At 37.1% G+C, this 21,688-nt stretch overlaps 1 protein-coding gene across 2 annotated transcripts in view; it reads right to left on the reverse strand.

Annotated features, from left to right (window-relative positions):
* LOC306642179 (cytosolic phospholipase A2) overlaps positions 1-21,688 on the reverse strand; it is a 106,120-nt gene that overhangs the window by 28,171 nt on the left and 56,261 nt on the right. For both annotated transcript variants that reach the window (XM_079107740.1, XM_079107741.1), the window contains 5 exons: positions 16,117-16,339; positions 15,241-15,355; positions 13,520-13,657; positions 13,344-13,436; positions 8,529-8,600 (listed from right to left, as the gene is read on the reverse strand). In XM_079107740.1, the coding sequence (XP_078963866.1) occupies positions 8,529-8,600; positions 13,344-13,436; positions 13,520-13,657; positions 15,241-15,355; positions 16,117-16,339 (641 nt within the window). The remainder of the gene's footprint in view (positions 1-8,528; positions 8,601-13,343; positions 13,437-13,519; positions 13,658-15,240; positions 15,356-16,116; positions 16,340-21,688) is intronic.

Raw genomic sequence — 21,688 nt, forward strand, 5'->3', positions numbered from 1 at the left:
CGGATATCAGCAGATTTTTCAATCCAGACCCTAAAAGCTAGAAGGGCCTGGAACAACATTTTTCAAGCCCAGAAAGAAAATGGATGCCAACCAAGAATCTTATAACCAGCAAAACTTACCTTCAAATTTGATGATGAAATAAAATCCTTCCATGATAAACAAAAGCTAAAAGAATTTACAAAAAGAAAGCCAGCATTACAGAACATTCTCAGCAAAATATTCCATGAGGAACAGATGAAAAACAAAGAAGCAAATCAGCAAAGGGAGGAATTATCCTAAAGGAATTGTCAAATAAAGGAGGAGCCAAGTTGTGTCAAACAAATAAGCAAAATTTAAAAAATGAACCAAATGACTGGGAAACCAAATCATATCTCAATAATAACCCTGAATGTTAATGGCCTGAATTCATCAATCAAAAGACATAGACTGGCAGATTGGATTAAAAAGAAAGATCCAACAATATGTTGCCTGCAAGAGACTCACCTCATAGAAAAAGATACCCATAGACTAAAGGTGAAAGGATGGGGAAAATCATACCATGCACATGGACTCAGCAAAAAAGCTGGAGTATCCGTCCTCATTTCAGATAATGTGGACTTCAAGCCAAAGTTAGTCAGAAGGGATAAAGAAGGTCATTTCATACTGCTTAAGGGAAGCATAAATCAGCAAGATATAACAATCATAAACATCTATGCCCCAAACAGTGGCTCATCCATGTATGTCAAACAAATCCTTCTCAATTTCACAAACCAAATAGACCATAACACAATAATACTAGGTGATTTTAACACACCTCTCTCACCACTGGACAGATCTTCCAGACAAAAATTGAACAAAGAAACCATAGATCTCAATAACACAATCAATAATTTAGGCTTAACGGACATTTATAGAATATACCATCCATCCAAGAGTGAATACACTTTCTTCTCAGCAGCACATGGATCCTTCTCTAAAATAGACCATATATTATGCCACAAAGGTAATGTTAGCAAATACAAGAAGACAGAGACATTACCATGTATTCTATCAGATCATAATGGATTGAAGTTAGAAATAAATGAAATAGTAAAACACAGAAACTATTCCAACATCTGGAGATTAAACAATATGCTATTATATGATGAATGGATAACAGAAGCTATTAGGAAGGAAATTGAAAAATTCTTAGAGGTAAATGAGAACAAAGAAACATCATATCAAAATCTCTGGGACACTATGAAAGCAGTACTTAGAGGGAAATTTATTTCATGGAGTGCATTTAATAAAAGAAGTAAAACTCAACAAATAAACGACCTAACACTACAGCTCAAAACCCTAGAAAAAGAAGAAGAGACCAGCACCAAAAGTAGTAGAAGACAGGAAATAGTTAAACTCAGAGCTAAAATCAATGAAATTGAAACAAAAGAAACAATACAAAAAATTGACGAAATAAATAGTTGGTTCTTCGAAAAAATAAACAAAATTGATAAACCTTTAGCCACACTAACAAAGAGAAGACGAGAGAAAATCCAAATCACTAAAATTCGGAATGAACAAGGAAATATCACAACAGACAGGATTGAAATACAAAACATAATTAGAAGCTATTTTGAAAATCTGTACTCCAACAAAACAGAAAACCTCGAAGACATCAACAGGTTTCTAGAGACATATGAATTGCCTAAACTGAACGAGGAGGACATACACAATTTAAATAGACCAATTTCAAGTACTGAAATAGAAGAAGTCATCAAAAGCCTACCAACAAAGAAAAGTCCGGGACCAGATGGATTCTCAGCCGAGTTCTACAAAACCTTTAAAGAAGAGCTCATTCCAATACTTCTCAAAGTATTCCATAAAATAGAAGAGGAGGGAACCCTCCCAAACTCATTCTATGAAGCCAATATCACACTGATACCTAAACCAGACAGAGACTCATCAAGGAAAGAAAATTTCAGACCAATATCCTTAATGAACATCGACGCAAAAATTCTCAACAAAATTTTAGAAAATCACATACAAAAACATATTAAAAAGATAGTGCACCATGATCAAGTGGGTTTCATCCCAGGGATGCAAGGTTGGTTCAACATCAGGAAATCAATAAATGTCATTCACCATATCAATAGACTTAAAGTCAAGAATCACATGATTATTTCAATAGATGCAGAAAAAGCATTTGATAAAATACAGCACTCCTTCATGCTCAAAACACTAGAAAAAATAGGGATAGTGGGAACATTCCTTAACATTGTAAAGGCCATTTATGCTAAGCCCATGGCTAATATCATTCTAAATGGTGAAAAACTGAAAGCATTCCCCCTAAAAACTGGAACAAGGCAGAGATGCCCTCTTTCACCACTTCTATTCAACATCGTTCTTGAGACTCTAGCCAGAGCAATTAGACAAACCAAAGAAATTAAAGGGATACGAATTGGAAAAGAAGAACTCAAACTATCCCTGTTCACTGATGACATGATTATTTATTTAGAGGAACCTGGAAATTCCACCAGAAAACTCTTAGAACTCATAAGTGAATTCAGTAAAGTAGCAGGTTACAAGATCAATGCTCATAAATCCAATGCATTTTTATACATAAGTGATGAATCTTCAGAAAGAGAAATTAGGAAAACTATCCCATTCACAATAGCATCAAAAAAAATAAAATACTTGGGAATCAATCTCACAAAATAGGTGAAAGACCTCTACAATGAGAACTATACAACACTACAGAAAGAAATTAAAGAACACCTTAGAAGATGGAAAGATCTTCCATGTTCTTGGATAGGAAGAATTAATATTGTCAAAATGACCATACTACCAAAAGTTCTATACAGATTCAATGCAATTCCAATTAAAATCCCAATGACGTACCTTACAGAAATAGAGCAAGCAATCATGAAATTCATCTGGAAGAATAAGAAACCCAGAATAGCTAAAGCAATCCTTAGCAGGAAGAGTGAAACAGGGGGTATTGCAATACCAGATCTTCAACTATACTACAAAGCAATAGTAACAAAAACAGCATGGTATTGGTACCAAAATAGAACGGTAGATGAATGGTACAGAATAGAGGACACGGATACAAACCCAAAGAAATACAATTTTCTCATAGTAGACAAAGGGGCCAAAAATATGCAATGGAGAAAAGATAGCCTCTTCAAAAAATGGTGCTGGGAGAATTGGAAATCCATATGCAACAGAATGAAACTAAACCCCTATCTCTCACCCTGCACGAACTAAACTCAAAATGGATTAAGGACCTCGGAATCAGACCAGAGACCCTGCAGATTATAGAAGAAAAAATAGGTACAGATCTTCAACATGTCGGCTTAGGACCAGACTTCCTTAACAGGACTCCCATAGCACAAGAAATAAAAGCAAGAATCAATAACTGGGATAGATTCAAACTAAAAAGCTTTCTCTCAGCAAAGGAAACTATCAGCAATGCGAAGAAAGAGCCTACAGAGTGGGAGAATATCTTTGCCAATCATACTTCAGATAGAGCACTAATCTCCAGAATCTATAAAGAACTCAAAAAACTCTACTCCAAGAATTCAAATAATCCAGTGGACAAATGGGCTAAGGAAATGAACAGACACTTCACAGAAGAAGATCTACAAGCAATCAACAAACATATGGAAAAATGTTCAACATCTCTAGTAATAAGAGAAATGCAAATCAAAACCACCCTAAGATTCCATCTCACCCCAATTAGAATGGCGATTATCAAGAATACGAGCAACAACAGGTGTTGGCGAGGATGTGGGGAGAAAGGTACACTCATACATTGCTGGTGGGACTGCAAATTAGTGCAGCCACTCTGGAAAGCAGTGTGGAGATTCCTTAGAAAACTTGGAATGGACCCTCCATTTGACCCAGCTATCCCACTCCTTGGCCTAAACCCAAAGGACTTAAAATCAGCATACTACAGAGATACAGCCACATCAATGTTCATAGCTGCTCAATTCACAATAGCCAGACTGTGAAACAAACCTAGATGCCCTTCAATTGATGAGTGGATAAAGAAACTGTGGTATATATATACAATAGAATATTACTCTGCCATAAAGAATGATAAAATTATGGCATTTGCAGGCAAATGGATGAAATTGGAGAATATCATGCTAAGTGAGATAAGCCAATCTCAAAAAGCCAAAGGAAGAATGATATCACTAATAAGTGGATGATGACACATAATGGAGGGAGGGAAGGGTTAGTGTTAGGGTTAGAGTTAGGGTTAGGGAGCGGGGCATGTATGGAGGAAGGAAGGACTGTATAGAGGGGAAAGAGGGGTGGGAGGGGTGGGGGGAAGGGAAAAAATAACAGAATGAATCAAACAACATTACTCTATGTAAATTTAAAGAAATAAAAAAAAAAAAAAAAAAAAAAAGAGATCTTCCCAGCTGCTCAGGAGGCTGAGACAGGAGAAGCACAAGTTCAAAGCCAGTCTCAGGAACTTAGCAAGACCCTAAGAAACATAAGGAGACCCTGTGTCAAAAATAAAATTAAAAAGGGCTGGGGATATGGCTCAGTGGTTAAGCATCCCCGGGTTCAATCCTCTATACCAAAAGTAAAAAATAAAAAAGAGATCCTCTTTGATTTATCAAATGTTAAAATGAACAATAAAGCTCTATGGCTTTTGATTTAGTATATGTTTATTTGCATGAATTAACGTAGCAAATAATCAGTTTCATTCTTAAAATGTTCTTAGTTACTCTTTCCCTGCAACCAGGGTAAAGGTTATATTCTTGACAATGCCAATTGGTCTATTCTTAGACTTCCAAGTAAACTTCAATTCTCCCCCTTCTCCTCTGTCCCAGTCATTTCCTTGTCTGTCTTCACACAGATACACAAGTATACACACACACACACACACACACCACACAATACATATGCACAGTAGCTAATTCTATCCTCTGGATTTCTTAAGTTTTCTTAAGAATCCTTAATCTGTTTGATAAAAAGCCAGGAATTATGGAAATTGAAGAGAAAGAGCTAGAAGATTTAACATACACTTGCTGTTCAATGAATGTCCTTATGAATCAGTCAACGACCTGTCATTTCATCCTCGCTTACAAAGTTTCAGGACTTAAAACGCTATAACTTAAACAAATGTCTTAAACGGGTTTAAAATTCACCAATGATCCAAAAGGAGCCATTTTAAATGACTTTTCCCTGAAAACCTATGCACTCATCACAACTGCTGGGAAGCTATGTCAGGTTCTCACTTTGAGCACCAGAGCCAGAATCCTCTCTCCACTATTAACTGTCACCTGCGTTTCACTTTCTACATTTCCTCATCAGTAAGCTATGCAAGGTTGTCGTGAGGACTGTGCACCATGTGAAGTCCCTAGAGATGAGTCTGGCCATAAAAAGTTCCTGACAAACACTGCTAGCTAGTAGTACAAGCAAGACCACAGCAGCTGCAGCTTAATCACCATTATCAATATTATTAATTCATAATCAAAATCAAAGCTCACTTCCTGGTAGAGTATAACTGCACCTTCCTAAATCCCTTCTGTTGTGATTTCCAGGAACTCTGTGTTTAAGTGTACAACCTTATGTAAAACTTTGGGTGTATGTTTTAAATGAAAGGAGAATCTACATTCAAATTTCATAACTTTTTATAAATGTGTATTAAACATACATAAAGCCATAATAAATACTGAATTTTATCTTCATGAAGATTAGTTTAGCTGAGATGAGTAGCCAATCCAGATGACTCCATATTCATTAAAAACAAATACATTATTTTCTACTCCCACTCTTTTCTAATGCCAAATATTTCACTAGAATGAATTAGGTTTTAAAATAAACGATTTATATTTTAAGTTACACAGGATATGAATAAGATACTCAATTATTTCCAAAGTTTTAGGGCTTTTTTCATTTGTATTATTCTCCTTGAGGACACCCTGACTTTTGTGCCAACAGAGAATCTACATTCTTTTTCTTTATTTTTATTTTTTATTTAAATTTTTATTTTTATAGACTGCATTTTGATTCATTGTACACAAATGGGGTGTAACTTTTCATTTCTATGGTGATACACAATGTAGAGAGAATCTACATTCTTTATAATACATTTGAAAAGGCAAAACTTATGAGACAAACCCAGCAGTCAACAGATATGTATTTATTGCTTGTAAGCTATCATATTAATAGCAAACTTCTATTTACTTAGTCCTTCACAACTTAAAAGCATTTTTGTATGCATTTGCTACTTTGATGATTTTGATTAGTTTTGTAAGAGCAAGGAGACGATTCTACGATACACTTGAAGGAACTAAAGTTAGGAAAAACCCTTGTTCAAAATCATATGAGTAAAAATTAAGGTGCTTCAAGAGAATAAAAGAGACAAGATTAGGATAAATTATTTGAAAAAAAAATTTATACCTGGTAAAGGACTATTATTCAAAATATACAAAGAACTCTTAAAACTCAACACTAAGAAAACAACCTGATTTTTAAAAATAGACCAACGATCTTCCCCAAGAAGATACACAGATGGTGAGCAAGCACATGAAAAGCTGCTGCACATTACAAGACATCAGGGAAATGCAAATTAACACAGCGAGACACCACTACTCGCCTATCAGAAAGGCCCATATCCAAAACACCGACAGCAACAACGCAGGCATGGAGCAGAGTCACAAGAACTCTCATGCATCCATGGCAAAAATGCAAAATGGTACAGACATAGAAGACAGTTGGGCGGTTTCTTAGAAAACTAAATACATACTTACTCTGTGTTCCCACAATCATGCTCCTTGGATTTACCCAAGTGACTTGAAAATTTTATATTCAGAAGAAACCCTGAACATAGAGGTTTATAGTGGTCTTATCATAATTCCAAAACTTAGAGGCAATCAAGATATCCTTCAGTGGGTAGATGGATAAATAAACTGACACATCCAGACAATGGAATATTACTCAGCACTGAAAAGAAATGAGCTAACGAGCCCATGAAAAGACACAGAGGAACCTGAATGTGATAAGACAGACAATGTGAAAGAGGCCAATCTGAAAAGGTTACACCTGGATGATCTCAACTATGTGCCATGCTGGAAATGGCAAACATGACATTAGACAGTAGTGCGATTAGTGCTCACCATCACTTAGAGGAAAGGGAGTTGAAAAGACATGTTAACATCCACAGTCATTTAAAGCAATAAAGGAATATACAGAGTTATAAGAGAACCTCAAAAGACATCCTAAATATCATCCTCCAATCTCCACTACTACTAACACTGTGTTCAAAGAGTTCTCGAACTTGTCAGTCTTAAGAACCAGCTAGAACTGCAGAGATGATCAAATGTGCTGATGGCCATCTACAGTAGTTCACTTAATAACTGACAAACTAATATTATGTCTACTCATGTGTCCCTAGATCCACACATGACTAATACTAGGCATATCATGTCTATTCCCTTTGCACTATCTAGTGTCCTTCGTTCAAAGGAAATTCAAAATAAAAGCCTTCAACAACTAAAGATAAATAAAACTAAAAATTTTAAAGGAATGAGCTAGGGAAAGGCTCATTCCTTCAAGACCAGGGTTCTTGCCTAATGACAGGCAAATCACTAGCTAGCTGCTTAAAGTGGCAGGACAAGGGGCAAGTCAGGACTGAAACCTAGCTTCACTCTACTATCCAAGCCTAGGGCCTGGTCAAAACTTTGCCAGGAAAGGACATCTCTTTCTTAGTGTTCACAAGCCATCCCACACTAGCTACACCCTGGCCCTATGCCTCTGCACACTCTGGAGAAGGTACCTTTTCTCTAATTTGTACAGACTCATCTTCTGAGGAAGTAATAGCCTCAATATGAAAAGAAAATTTCAATATTAGTGATAATTAAGCAAGGATAAAACTGGTTATTCCAATAAACACACCACACTCGGGAGAATTCATTAAGATTTGGACAAGAAAGCATTTAATATCTTCTAAAATTTAGATGGTCACATGCAAAATATAATGGGACAGGATCATCCAGTTGCTAAAAAGTCTTCTCTTTGGCAAAAGTCTTTTAAAGTCTTTACTTTGGCAAAATGGTAAAGGACTCATGGATACTGCCAAGCCCTGTGTGCGACAAATTCTTGATAATCTTGTCCCATTTCATCACAGATTCTTTCCTAAGAGGGACGGTGTTGGCCATGGCTTGAGAATGAAATAAGAGTACAATTTTTCAATGTTACTTACTAAAATTTTATCACAAGGTAAAATTGTAATGTTTAAGCCATCTAAAACTTTTCCTAAGTTATCCATGCTGAGAAGCACAGCTCCCTAATCAGACTCAAAACAGAATTCAGGATTTCTACCACTTCAGATTTGTTCAAATGAAATGGTTTTGAGGTATCAAAAAGAAAGGAGGCGATATCTATCTGCTGCCTGTTCTAGGAAGGATGCGATGTTTGATCCTCTCAAGAGGAAATGACACTCCTCAAACTCCACAGCTTCCACTGCCAGTAGCTTAAGAGGACAATCGGACAGAGGTTCCGTGTCCTCTTCTCGGGATCTCTGCCAGGGACACATTCAACTCCCTTACCTTTGGGTTCTTGTGATTCGTCATCGCTATCCGAGCTGTCGTTACTCACAATATGCTTTGCTGTGATATTTTCTGTGGAAAGAAAACAAAACAATTGAAGCATCATCTCAGGGATCAAAATTAACATGCATAGTTATTATAAAGAAGTAAACTGAGCAAAAGCACAGAACAAGGTCTCAAAGATCTATGCATAAATTTAGACCAATTACTAATCTAGATTTATTAGATTGACTCGTGTTTTCAAATTCTCACTGAAAAATCAAATCTCCCAGAACACGAAAATTAAATTAGGTTAAATTTATCCATTCCTAACTTTCAAGGGAGAATTTTTGTTTGTTCATCTTGATGTCGATAATAATAACAACTTGATTTTATCTTTCTTTAAATGGTGTTCATGTAGATGGATAAAATCAAAATCTGCTGGGAAGGGCTAGAAAAGAGTCTCCACAGAATGATTAAAAGCTACTAATACATATTATCATCTGATTTTTACTAATACTGAAAATAATCTATTAAAATGACATGCACTTTTTTTTGTGTGTGTGTGCAGTGCTGGGGATCAAACACAGGGCCTTGGGCTTGCAAGGCAAGCACTCTACCAACTGAGCTATCTCCACAGCCCTGAAATGCACTTTTTTTTTTCACTAGTTGATTCAGATTTTTTTTCCATTTTTTTTATTAAAAATCATAAATTTACATAGGGCAATGCTGTTTGATTCATTCTGTTATTTTTCTCTTCCCCCCACCCCTTCCACCCCTCTTTTCTCTCTATACAGTCCTTCCTTCCTCCATTCTTACCACCCTCCTTATCCCTAACCCTAAACCTAACCTTAACCCTAATGCTAACCCCTCCTACCCCCATTATATGTCCTCATCCACTTATCAGTGAGATCATTTGTCCTTTAGTTTTTTGAGATTGGCTTATCTCACTTAGCATGATATCCTCCAATTTCATCCATTTGCCTGCAAATGCCATAATTTTATCATTCTTCATGGCAGAGTAATATTCCATTGTATATATATATATATGCCACAGTTTCTTTATCCATTCATCAACTGAAGGGCATCTAGGTTGGTTCCACAATCTGGCTATGGTGAATTGAGCAGCTATGAACATTGATGTGGCTGTATCTCTGTAGTATGCTGATTTTAAGTCGTTTGGGTATAGGCCAAGCACTTTTGATGTCAAGAATTTGTGCTTCCGGGCTAGGGCTCAGTTGATAAAGTGCTTGCCTTGCAAGCACAAGGTCCTGGGTTTGATCCCCAGCACCACAAAAAAAAAAAAAAAAAAAAAAAAAAAAGAATTTGTGCTTCCTTATTTGGGAAAAAAAAATTTGTCTGAAGTAGTGGAAAGGAAAACCACTGAAGAGCAAAGAAATTGGTTAAAGTTTGGTTTCTAAACTTGACCTGTTTGTGATCCCTTCAGGTTAGTGAGCCGATCTGCTCCGTCCACTCTTGCAATAAGAACTTGGGTGTCATTTTCGTTGACTCAGTTTGTGATCATGTTATGAAAGTTAAAATCTTGGAAAAGATGTGAGTTTCTTTCTTCCTCAGTTTTGGGCAGAGATCTCCTTAGCCAACAACCCTAAGCTCCGGGAGGATGGAAATGAGGCCCCCCAGCTCATTTCTGCAGCCCTCATCCCAGGGCCTAGAACTGGTTTGTGCTCCATGCATTTTCACTGAATGAATAAATGAACTTCATCAGGAGGTAAAATAATAATAATAATTATTATTTGAACTTCCTTCAAAACTGACTAAAAGACCAGCTATTAAAAACTAAAACTAGCAACTATAAATCTTTAACACAAATTTAGTAAAACCTAGCAAAATAACTATCATTTTTTCAATAGAGTCTGATGATCATTCTCATAATCACCATTTATGAAAAAAAATCAAATTTCCTTTAAACATTAATATAAAACCAGTCTTGGTAGTAACTCCCCTCCCCGCTTCTGTTAGTAAATAAATGCTTTTTAATCTTAAGAAATTAGTTCCCCATTTACAAATTGTATTGACAGAACTACTGTTGAGATTTTCAGCTCCAAGAAATACAGGCATCTGCTTTCCCCATACACTGCTGCATGTTTGTCGGAATCACAGGAGTGGTCTCTGCCCAGATGACTGAGTGTGCGATGGAAAGGTCTAGATTTTACTTTTACTAGAATGATTTGTAAATATAAAATTCAATAAAATAAAATGTTCACAAGCTTATATTATAATTCATGGCATTTCATGAGTGTGATATGAAGTCATCCTGTCGTATAAAGAAGGGGGCATATTAAGAAGGATCTCCACATGCCACCTGCACTGGCGGTGTGTCTGATGTCACCTGTATTTTCCTTCCTGGTACATTTCCTTTAATTGTCACTGTTGTCACCATTGTTCCTTTGTTTGCTTACTTAGGTCATACTTGATGCTCCGGTTTAAGAAAAAGGTCCACCAAAACATTGGCTTTGTTCTAAAGAAGTGTTCATGGCATGAATAGCTAAATACTCTGAACTTCCACATTTTGTGTCTCTGTACTATAATACATAGCTCTATGTTTTCAAAAACATAAATTGTTCACAAAACTCCTTGACAAAGTAAGCAATTTCATTGAGAGTTACTAGACTGTGGCCCAATTTACCACAAGGTCTTTCTTCAGAAGGGAGAAAACACACAGGAAGACAGACCACCCCGAGCATCCCTCTAACGGGCAGACCTCAGTCAGCGGGGGAGGAACCAGTCACCAGGAGCTTCAGTGACCCTCAGCGGCCTCTGGGGTTTCGGGGCTAGAAACCCTTACGCCATCTGAGGTAAGGGTAACGTGCATCCTGAGGACCAGTGAATGTCAAGCGCTCTGTCTGCTACAGAAGAAATAAACAAGCTGCCAGACTGCTGGCCTCAGGGGGACTTCTCGACAGGAGTCTTCTCAAGCCATTTAGTATAAGCCTCTTCCTTTTCCCTGGCCTTCTGCCATTACCTGGCCCACCTTCTGGTGTGTTATTTCAGTCCTATTCTCTTCCTGCCTTAGGGGAAAAATAATAAAAACTTGATTTATCTGCATTATTCAACAGAGAAGGAGTACAGGAAGCAAGCTTCCAAACGTGTAGTTCTTCTGTTCGCCTGCCTTCCTTCCATTCTTCTTTCCTTCCTTCTTTCCTCCCTCCCTCCCTCCCTTCCTTCTTCAAAATCCTCACATAATTTGGAGAATACTGAGTGACTTGCACAAAACTACAGTTGCAAACAAGACATTCATCTGGGACAAAATGTTTATTACAATAAGTCAGGCAAGGTCGCTTCCTCTCCAAACACTCCGCCTTGAGGAGAAAGCCGCCGGGATTCCAGGTCACAGCAGGCTCAGGAGAGCCACCCGCTTCCCGCTGGTTACCTGAAGGATGCTCAGGGGACAGGAGCAGCACCAGCACTAGGTGCCTTTTCTGTTCGTTAGTTTGATTGCTTTCATTTTTTGTGGGAAAGTATGTGCCCCTAATGAAGTTATAAAATCACTTTTCCATTTCTTACTAAGAACTAAAATAAATGATACTCTTAAAGAAAATACTCAGGCATGTAGAAGTTTAAGTGCCCTAAATAGAAATATCAAAAAAAAAAAAAAAATCAACTCAAATCAATTCTGCAGAAGTGATAATACTTCTTATGAGCACAGTTGGGTGTTCTAACTAATGCCACAATTATATTATGTCCTGCATATAAAGCTAAATAATATCAACATCCATTACCTGTGATAAGCAAGGACAGCCTCTTTTAAAAAATGCAGTAGGGCAACCTGCTATCAGGACAACTCTGCCCCTGCAAGAGTTCTGTTTCCATTCTTTACACTTGAATAAATCCTACTCCTTTCATGGAAGGAGGAGGAAGAGGATCCTAGAGTAAACACTTGACATAAATAAATGCATTCTTTAAATGGAATGATAATTGAAAAAGTTACTACAGTTGCTAGGTGCGGTGGTCTACAACTGAAATCCCAGCAACTTGGGAGACTGAGGCAGGAGGATCACAAATTCAAAGCCAGCCTCAACAAATTAGCAAGGGCCTAAGTAACGTCATGAGACCCTGTTACAAAATAAAAAACACAAAAAAAGGGATGAGGATGTGACTCCGTTGTTAAGTGCCCCTGGGTTCAATCACTGGTAGGAAAAAAATAAGTTGGGAGGAGAAAACATACGTTTCTATGTTCTCAGTTAAGTTTATCTATTTTCCAGGTTTTCTATATATCATTTTAAAATTATTATGAAGTAATGAGTTACACTTAAAGAAAATCATTAATTCTAGTTTACTAAAGAGATGATTTAAAATTTTCCCTCCATTTTACTGTGACTTAACAACTCATAAGATACTAACAGAATTCTAGCGAGTTAGTATTTAAGTATTAAGTTAGTATTTAGTATTAAGACAAACTGTGACATGAATGAATTTTTTTCTTTACATGTCATACTGTGTTCAACTGTTGATAAATCTAATCTTTAAAAAGTTACCTGACTTTTTTACAAAAAGTATTATTCACTAACAAAAATAGCATGTTTCACTAACAAAAATAGCATGTTTAGAAGTATCACGAGGAAAAGGAATCGAGAAACCCTGGTACAGATCATTCTTACTACCTAACGGTCTTTATGAATTCCACAACCTTGATGTCCAAATAATACTTGGGATATAACTTACAATTGATTATTTGGAATTATTTAGGTTGATTCAACCAAATAATTGATAAATTTGGAATAATTAAAATCCTCATGAAGATTTAATGTTCTGTGTGTGTATGAAAATTATCCATGTAGCACGGCTTTGGTCAATGTAAGCACATTTGCATAATACCTAATTCTTCCTCCATTGTAGATCCCTTGTTTTGTGAACCAGAAACTCCCAAGACTCTGTTGAACAGTATAGAAAAGGCACTTCCCCAAACGCCTAAAATAAAGCAGAAACAGAATGATTCAAAATGCAAGTGGATTTAGAACTAACTAAAATAATGAGAGATTTTGATCGCTTACCCATTAAGAAATGCAAGGGGTTTTCTTCATATTTCTTCACAACTGTTCCCATAAAAAATTTGCTTCCAAATAAGTCAGGAGCCATAAAAGTGCCATATTTAGCCATGCCAATCTCATAGGGACTGAACTCAACCCAATCTGGAAGTATTTTAAAAGCAAGGTATGTCATTAATTGGAAAACACTCAGAGAATTCACATTTACTACTCACTTCGAGGATGCCATGATTATTTCTCATTCATTTGATTAAATTAGTGAAATAAAAATGTTAACCAAAGGCCCATTTTGAATCCTTGCCTATCCTCTACAACCCAATAATTAAATTTACCTTTCATATGCAGAATGTCATTTAAGATCTCAATCACTGACTTTTCTGGTATAGCTTTCTATACCAGAACACTCTAAATTGTTTCTATCTACAGAAAAAAATAATTTGGACTGCCACTATTTTAAGCATTTTACAATTTTTACCTCATTTATTTGTCAAAACACTATCAGGAAAGTCTCATCCTCATTTAACCGACAAGGAAACAGATGCCATAAGAGGTATATAAAATGGCTAAGATGACAGTGCATGCTAACGCTTCTATACTTGCTTGTGTCTTTGTTCTTTACTGCTTATTGTAAATTTCCTAAATGGATGATAAAAGTTTTACAGACAGGACCACTATTCTCCGGTGGGGAGGAGAGCATCATTCTACATGGTCAGTAATCAGAGAATCCAATGTGGTGTTAGAAAAAGAACAAAGGATTGCCAAGGTCGATTTTCATCTCAGCTACTTACTTTCTATGTGGCAATGTGCGAATCACATAGTCTTTCTGAGGTTTTGTTTTTAATTTTGTGGAGCAGAGCAAAAAATACCTCCCTCCCTGGGTTGTAGTAACAATGGAATAAAATAATACATGGGATAAGTACTTTCTGAACTACAAGCATAATAAAAAGTTTAGCTAATAAACACTTGTTTATTAATGAATGAATCCCAGGTATGCCCTTTTTTTTCCCATAAACTATTCAAAATTCTTGCCTCAGAGTAGTTAGTTGAGGAAAAAGTAAGAAAATAATTCTGGATATAAATCTGCAAATTATTGGCCATTCATGATGATTTTTCTAAGCAGAATTCTCTAGATGCTTTTCTTAATAACAGAACGAACCCCACCAGTCAGTTAGAAATGCCCGCCCACTGCAGGTTAATACTGGTCGAGGCTCCCAGAAATATAGTTCTGTGAACTTAGAGAGCACCCAAGAAGTGAAGCTACAGGAAAAAACACGTGTTTTTCCCTGAGCTGTATTAACAATAGGGTATTTTTTCCATTGGCCAACACAGGTATAAACTAGTACTAGTACTTTTTATTCTGAATAATAAAAATCAGACTAGTACTTTAAATGACAAATATATATTTTCCCAATTAATGAAAATACAACCAGCAAGTAAAAGAATATGCATTTCCTAAAAGCACTAGCTACACTATCTTGTCAACTGTCATTGAGAAGTGGATAGCAAACAGAATATTGAGCACAGTCATGATTTCTTAAATGAAAAGATATTTAAAAACTACTTTCATGCAGTGTTCTCTACAAGAGCATCACCTAGCCTAACATTTTCTTCTTTTTTCAAGTGTTCTTAGGTTATAGAAAATTATTAAGCTGAAGTTGCTTATGATCTTCTAAAGAAAAGCACTGAAAACAGGACCCAGGAGATGTCCAAAGAAAGGACACAGGTACCTGCAAACATCAGCTCTGACACGTCGGGTTTGACGTGGAGACAGGTAAAGAGTGGCAAAGGGCATCGGGCGGCACTGACTTTGTCCTTCAGGCTACTCAAAGTAGTGTTCATTCTCTGTCCAAAGAACCAACAAAATGGCTTTAAATATATAAACAGACATTCACACAGAAAAGCTATTGAAAGTTGTACTTCCGATCAACGCACCCAAATTTTTATAAAAATAAATCTTATTACTTACTTCTAGAAATCTCTTCTAGAAAGCCCTCTGAAAACAGTTATCTGCATTACCCACCCCCGCAACCCCGGCCCCAAATCATAACTCTGGGGACATGTCTCCATTTGAACTGGAAAATAACTTGGCAACTTTAGAGCCTGGAAAATATTTATCCCCTGGAGCCCCTGGTGCAGACTTTCCCCTGTCTCCTCTACTTTATCTTCACATGGAATGTTCCCCTGTAGCTATGCAAGTGCATTTGCTTCCTGTGGCCCATCTCCTCTTCTGACTCTTTCCAGGCAACCTTTATTCTTCTACTTTTAAAATGCCACTTGTTTTCTTCTATTTTTAAAATCTCATCTAAAGAGATTACCATTCCTGGGAGGGAATGGACCATAAAAATGTGAATTTTCCAGAGAAAAGGATTTTGAAGGCACTTCCCCACACCTCAAAACTAATAATTTTTTTTTGATGAGTTAATAAGCACCATTTAAAAAGATAGGAGCGTTATCTGTCAGGAAGAATGTGCTCAGTAGACATTGAGAAAATAAGTAGAGCTGTGTGACTTTAATAAAATGTCCCATATTTCACTTTATTCAAAATATGATGCTATACACAGTCTACTCGTATTAAAAAGACCAAAGATGGAGCTGTGGCTTACATTGTGAATTAGTGTTTCTCCTATTAACATCCCGAAGACGTCCGTGAAAGTGACAGGTTGGCCAGAGCTTTTCTTCTTCCATAAGGACTCAACGTATCTCTTAACTTTCTGTGGTGTGAGAAGTAAAAGGGGGTTGTGGCTAACATTTTTCATTAGCTCTTCATTTATCTCCTCCGGCCCTTTCTCTGGGAAATCAGGATGAGAGTACAAGGTGGACATGTACCTATAAAGAAATCAAAACATAATCAGCAAAGATCAAGAGCATTACCTGATGGCCTCCTAGGAAAACAGGCACTCCTGATTGTAAGGTCCGTAAAGAATGGGGGTACATTTGGTTAACTGATTAATCTGATTGGAGATACTAACCTATTTTAGAAAAGAATACATCAATCAGAAAGGAGCTGGTCCACAATGAGAGCAAAGGAGGTCCCAAAGGAAAGACTGGATCTTCCATGCACAATCCAGGAGAGAGGATGCCCTGCCTGACCTCGGGACCACTCTCTAGTCGCCAAGAATGAGCATCTTCATCAGACTCTCAGAGACTGTTAACACCACACATTTGAGTCATGTAAGTGAACTGACTTTGTTTGGATGCCATAGTAGCAGAGCTACCTGATGACCTGACTTTCTGTTATGATTATCTACAGGCAGAAAAATGTGCTGTCTGCTATTAGGAATGGCTATTTCTCCTGACTAATCTTACTAATCTTTTTTTTGTTTTTTATAAGTTGTTCACTAGACAAAACCCCAAACTTACCAAGGGTAGGCCTCAGAATTTTTGAGAATATGAATCTGAAAGCAAACTTCCAGAGAAGAATAAAGTCTTTATGGTAAATGACTTCTTGTGAAGCCTCTTGGCCACCACACATTTGGCCACTTGTGGTGATACTGGAAATCACCATCCGTAGACAATTTGTATTCGGTTACTGGCTTCCCTCATCTGAGCCAAAATCTCTAGCATTGCAGATCTCATACTGAACATCGATTATTTCTTGACTTATCTGAATCCGTCAATAAATTGTGATCTCCTTCAGGAAATGAACTTTGCTTATTCATCTTTCTTAACCTCAGTGTCCAGCTAACACCCAGCATGTGCTCAGTACAGTTTACTGAACTGACAGAATAAAATACAATGAAATCATATAAATTCTCCACCACCTCATCCAATCAAACACAAAGCAGCACAGGATTTAATCTCCTGTTTCCTTGGGACTCCAAGGAATGCTGCTATGACTGCTATTATGACTTATTATGTCTTCAGGAAGAGGAAAAAAAAACTAACTTATGGAGACCCTGTTTGCTCTGAGCACTGTGCTGGCTGATTGTTCAAACCTGTTGTCTCCAAGACCCCTAATGGTTTCCAAATCTTCTATTTTAAAGAGAAGGAAAAAAAGAATTGGTGAATTTGAATAAAAGATTCATATTCTCCAATTAACAACAGCAGCACTAGAATTTAACATTTATCCTCTCCCTGAATGTCTTTATTTTTAAATCTATTATACAAAATTTCCATTGTACCAAACTCTTCTTACCTCACAATAAATTAGAATTTCTTGTTGGATTCACACTGTTTCTTGCAGAAAAATTAAGAATAATGATAAATTTAAAAATAGAGGGCTGGGGAGATAGCTCAGCTGGTAGAGTGCTTGCCTCGCAAGCACAAGGCCCTGAGTTTGATCCCCAGTACCGCAAAAAAAAAAAAAAAAAAAAATAGAGAGTGACAGGCCCCAAATGAAAAACATGCAACAACAAAATTCTTTATAACAAAATTGGATTCATAACTGTGCCCACCCATGTGGTGAAGATAAATTGAATAGGTTACTCTGAACTCAAGCCTGGTGTGATCACCAAATATCTATATAGAACAGCTTAGTATACTCGAAGGACACATATTGTCCATCCATTCCTATAGTTATTCCAAGGTCTATGGGATCATCCAGGTCAACCAAGATCTGATTTTCTGAACGCCGTCATCATTTTTAATAAATATACACACTGTTGTATTGGCATTGACTTCTATTCAAGGAGTCAGATGTTTTACAAAATGAGGCAAGGTATATGTGAATAAAATAACCAAAGACTTAATATCAGTAGAAATCAACTTAGTCTCTGAAATGATGTTTTTAAAGCCAAAGTTTAAAGGAAATGATACATGCACTCTACTACTGGAAGTTACCAACCCCTACTGTTCACAGAATAATGTAATTATTCAAATTGTGTTTACATTATAGTACAATTTCCCTTTTCCAGCTATATTCAGCTGGACTTTAAATGAATTAACTTCTGATTCTACAGGTACCTCTGCCTGGTAGATTGCCTCTAGAAGGTCTACAGGATCTCAATTCTTCCCTTCTTCCCAACATTAACCACTTCCTTACAAGTTAGAGTTTGCTTAAAATCTGAGACTGCTACAGTTGAAGAGGTAGATATTTTCAAGGGGCCACAATGTACACAGATGGCAGACCAGTTCTTTTATTATTCCTTGTGAAATGACTCCAGACCACTTTTGCTGTTTGAAGGGTTAAGTGAACACTTCCACAGTATCCTAACCCTTCTCTTTTTTCCACCCTTCTGAAACAGCTGGCTTAGAAATTCAATAGGAAAGCCTAGACCAGATCAACCACTGGCACTGGTCTTTGTTGTTCAAGGTTTATGAATACAATATGCCTTAGAATCTGCCAGGGTGAGTTGGACATCCTTTTCATAATGATGTTGTGGTCACATCCAAGACTCGGGTTTGGGCTTTCAGGATAGCTAAAAAATGGAAAAATAGGCAAAAACTTGTTTTTCTGTGCAACTATTTAAACTTAAATAGCTTTCTTCTTGCTTCTTTATTTCCTTAGTTCAGTAAGGGCAAGATTCAGATATAACGGGCTTCTGTGTACATTATGCCATCTAAAGTACAAAAAAATACCATACCATTTTTAACCATGTAGTTTGATCTCTTTACTAACATTGGGTTTCCAATTATACCAATCAACTTTCAAAAAGGTGGGTGTCTTAGATATAATAGCTTCTATAACTGATTAGTGAATGAAAGGGTCTAATATTTATTTAATCAATGGTTCTGTACATATCTCCTCACTTTAACATAGTTATCTGATGAAACACCTATCTAAATGTCTTTTAGGTTAAGTACGAAATTTTAAAAACTAAATGATGGTAGAGAAGAAGAAATTTTTGGTAAATTCTTGTCTTCAACTCATATGATTCCCGTTTGAAGATATCAGTATCTAACTCCTAGAACTTGCTCAATCAGAATATTCAGGTGTTCACACTTGGAATTTTTGTGTTTAAGAAGTATCAAAATGATTCTCATACACAGCTAGAATTTGGAGTGACTGGAGAAGACCCTCTCTCTACATTTGTGAAGCAAATATCCTGAAACCTTAAAGAAATTCCTAGATGAATTTTCCCATAAAATGCAATCACTAAGGCATTTCCTCATTTAGCCATTTAAAAACCACCCTAAGGCAACTGAAACACTGTGCTAAGATAGATTCACTAGGGACCAAGACAAGCTCAGTATCCACTTCAAACAACATATTTTCTCTACTTAAGTCTTGCTTTTTGAGCCTATCACTACTAATCTGACAACTTCTTTTAAAATCGTTCCTTTTACAATGTTCCAGGAATTCTTCATACTGTTAAACTTGAAAGTCTTTATTCTCGAATTCTATTTTAGTCAATTACATAGATGGTCTTGGCCCTGTTGTCCATAGATACAGAGATACTCTGATTTCTCTCTAGATGTAACGCCGTCTAATAACAATCAATATCCAACAGCCCCTTCCAGTGATTCCCTGAGGAAGACAACTGTGCTCAAACCCAAGGACACAGACTGGTCTTATCATTGCCCTAGTTTATTTAAGCCACATCTCCAGGTTGCTCCATGCCTCGATTTAACGAATCACAGGTAACATCCAAACATAATTACCGCAAAGGTAGTATCCATACAGGAAGTTCGTACTACCTAACATTCTATTCTGTGATCACAAAAAACTTACTGGGAGGTCCAGGGCTTCTCCAGATATTTCTGTCTTACCTCATTTCTGCTAAATAATGGTCACGTATCAGCATAAAATAAAAGCTTTCCCAACACAGAAGTGTAATTTGTTCTCCTGAGTCTTTCCGAATTCCTTCCTTTGAACTTTTTACTTTCCCACCTATCCTTTTCAAGAGAGAATCGTTAACATGAGTCATCGGACCACATTTTCTTCTGTTTTGTGGACATGTCTCCTCTTTAACATCTGTGTTTCTATCTTTTCTCCTGTTTCTGTTTCAATCTTTTTTTTTTTTTTTTTTTTTTTTTGGTACTGGATTGAACCCAGGGGTACTTAACCCATGAGCCACATCCACAACCCTTTTTTATATTTTATTTAGAGACAGGATCTCACTGAGCTGCTTAGGACCTGGCCAAGTTGCTGAGACTGACCTCAAACTTGCGATCTTGCCTCAATCTCGCGAGCCTCTGGGATTACAGGTGTGCACCACCACATCTGGCCACCGGAATCTTTTTCTATCTGTGATTCTTTTATTTCCTTATTCTTCATCTATCCCTCCATACTATTTCCTTCACTTCAGACTTCTACAGAAATACTCAAGCCTCTTCAACTCTGAAAAGAAAACAAATCAAAACCCTCTTAAGCTCTAGACTCTTCTTCAAACACTAACTCCACTTTTCTTCCCTTTCGGATCAAAGTCCTTGAGATGACAGACAGTTCCTACATGTCCCTCACTCCCACTCTCTGCACTGTCACCCTGGATTCATTTCTCATCCTTGGCATTTTCAAAAATCAAAAGTACACTTATTTACTTTATCAAGTGGTTCTTGATAAGACCACTGAAGCTCTCCAAACCCAATCCTAAACTCTCTTAAAAATCCACTGTTTAGGTGGATGTGATGGTGCAAGTCTGTGATTCCAGCCATTTGGAAGGCTGAGGCAGGAGGACTGCGAGTTCAAGACCAGTCTCAGCAACTTAGGGAGGCTGTAAGCAATTTAGTGAGACACTGTCTCAAAATAAAAAGAATTTTAAAAATTAAAGGGCTGGGATGTGGCTCAGTGGTACTGTTCCCCTGGGTTAAATCCCAGTATCAAAACAAATCAAAACAAAACAACCCGCCTCCAGGAAAAAAAAAAAAAACACCCCCATACACAATCTCAAGGCCTTTTCCACCCTTGCCAGCTGGGACTCATCTTGTACTTGTCTTTCCTCTCTGAGGTCTCTTCACAGCATCCATTGTCTATTAAGTTTTGAGACACATGAGTTTCCACAAATTAAATTGTTGGTGGTAGGAACTAAAGGAAATTGCCAATTGTTGGTGAAATTACCAAAGAAGGATGTCGAGGTAAAGCAGAGCTAAAATGAGATGCTGGAGGAAAGCCTGCATTAAGTGAAGGGTTATGGAAAATAATATTCCTAAAAGAAAACGGAGGGACAGTGTGACTCGGAGGAGGGAGGGGAAATTGGCCAAACATGAAACCTCTCCCAGTACAACCTTTCCCAATAATGGGTCCTGAGGGGAAAAAGCAAACTTTCATCCCTTCCCAGGTTCATCCCCAGCACCTCC

This window comes from Sciurus vulgaris (assembly GCF_902686455.1).
Source record: "Sciurus vulgaris genome assembly, chromosome: 12".
NCBI classification, from domain to species: Eukaryota; Metazoa; Chordata; class Mammalia; order Rodentia; family Sciuridae; genus Sciurus; species Sciurus vulgaris.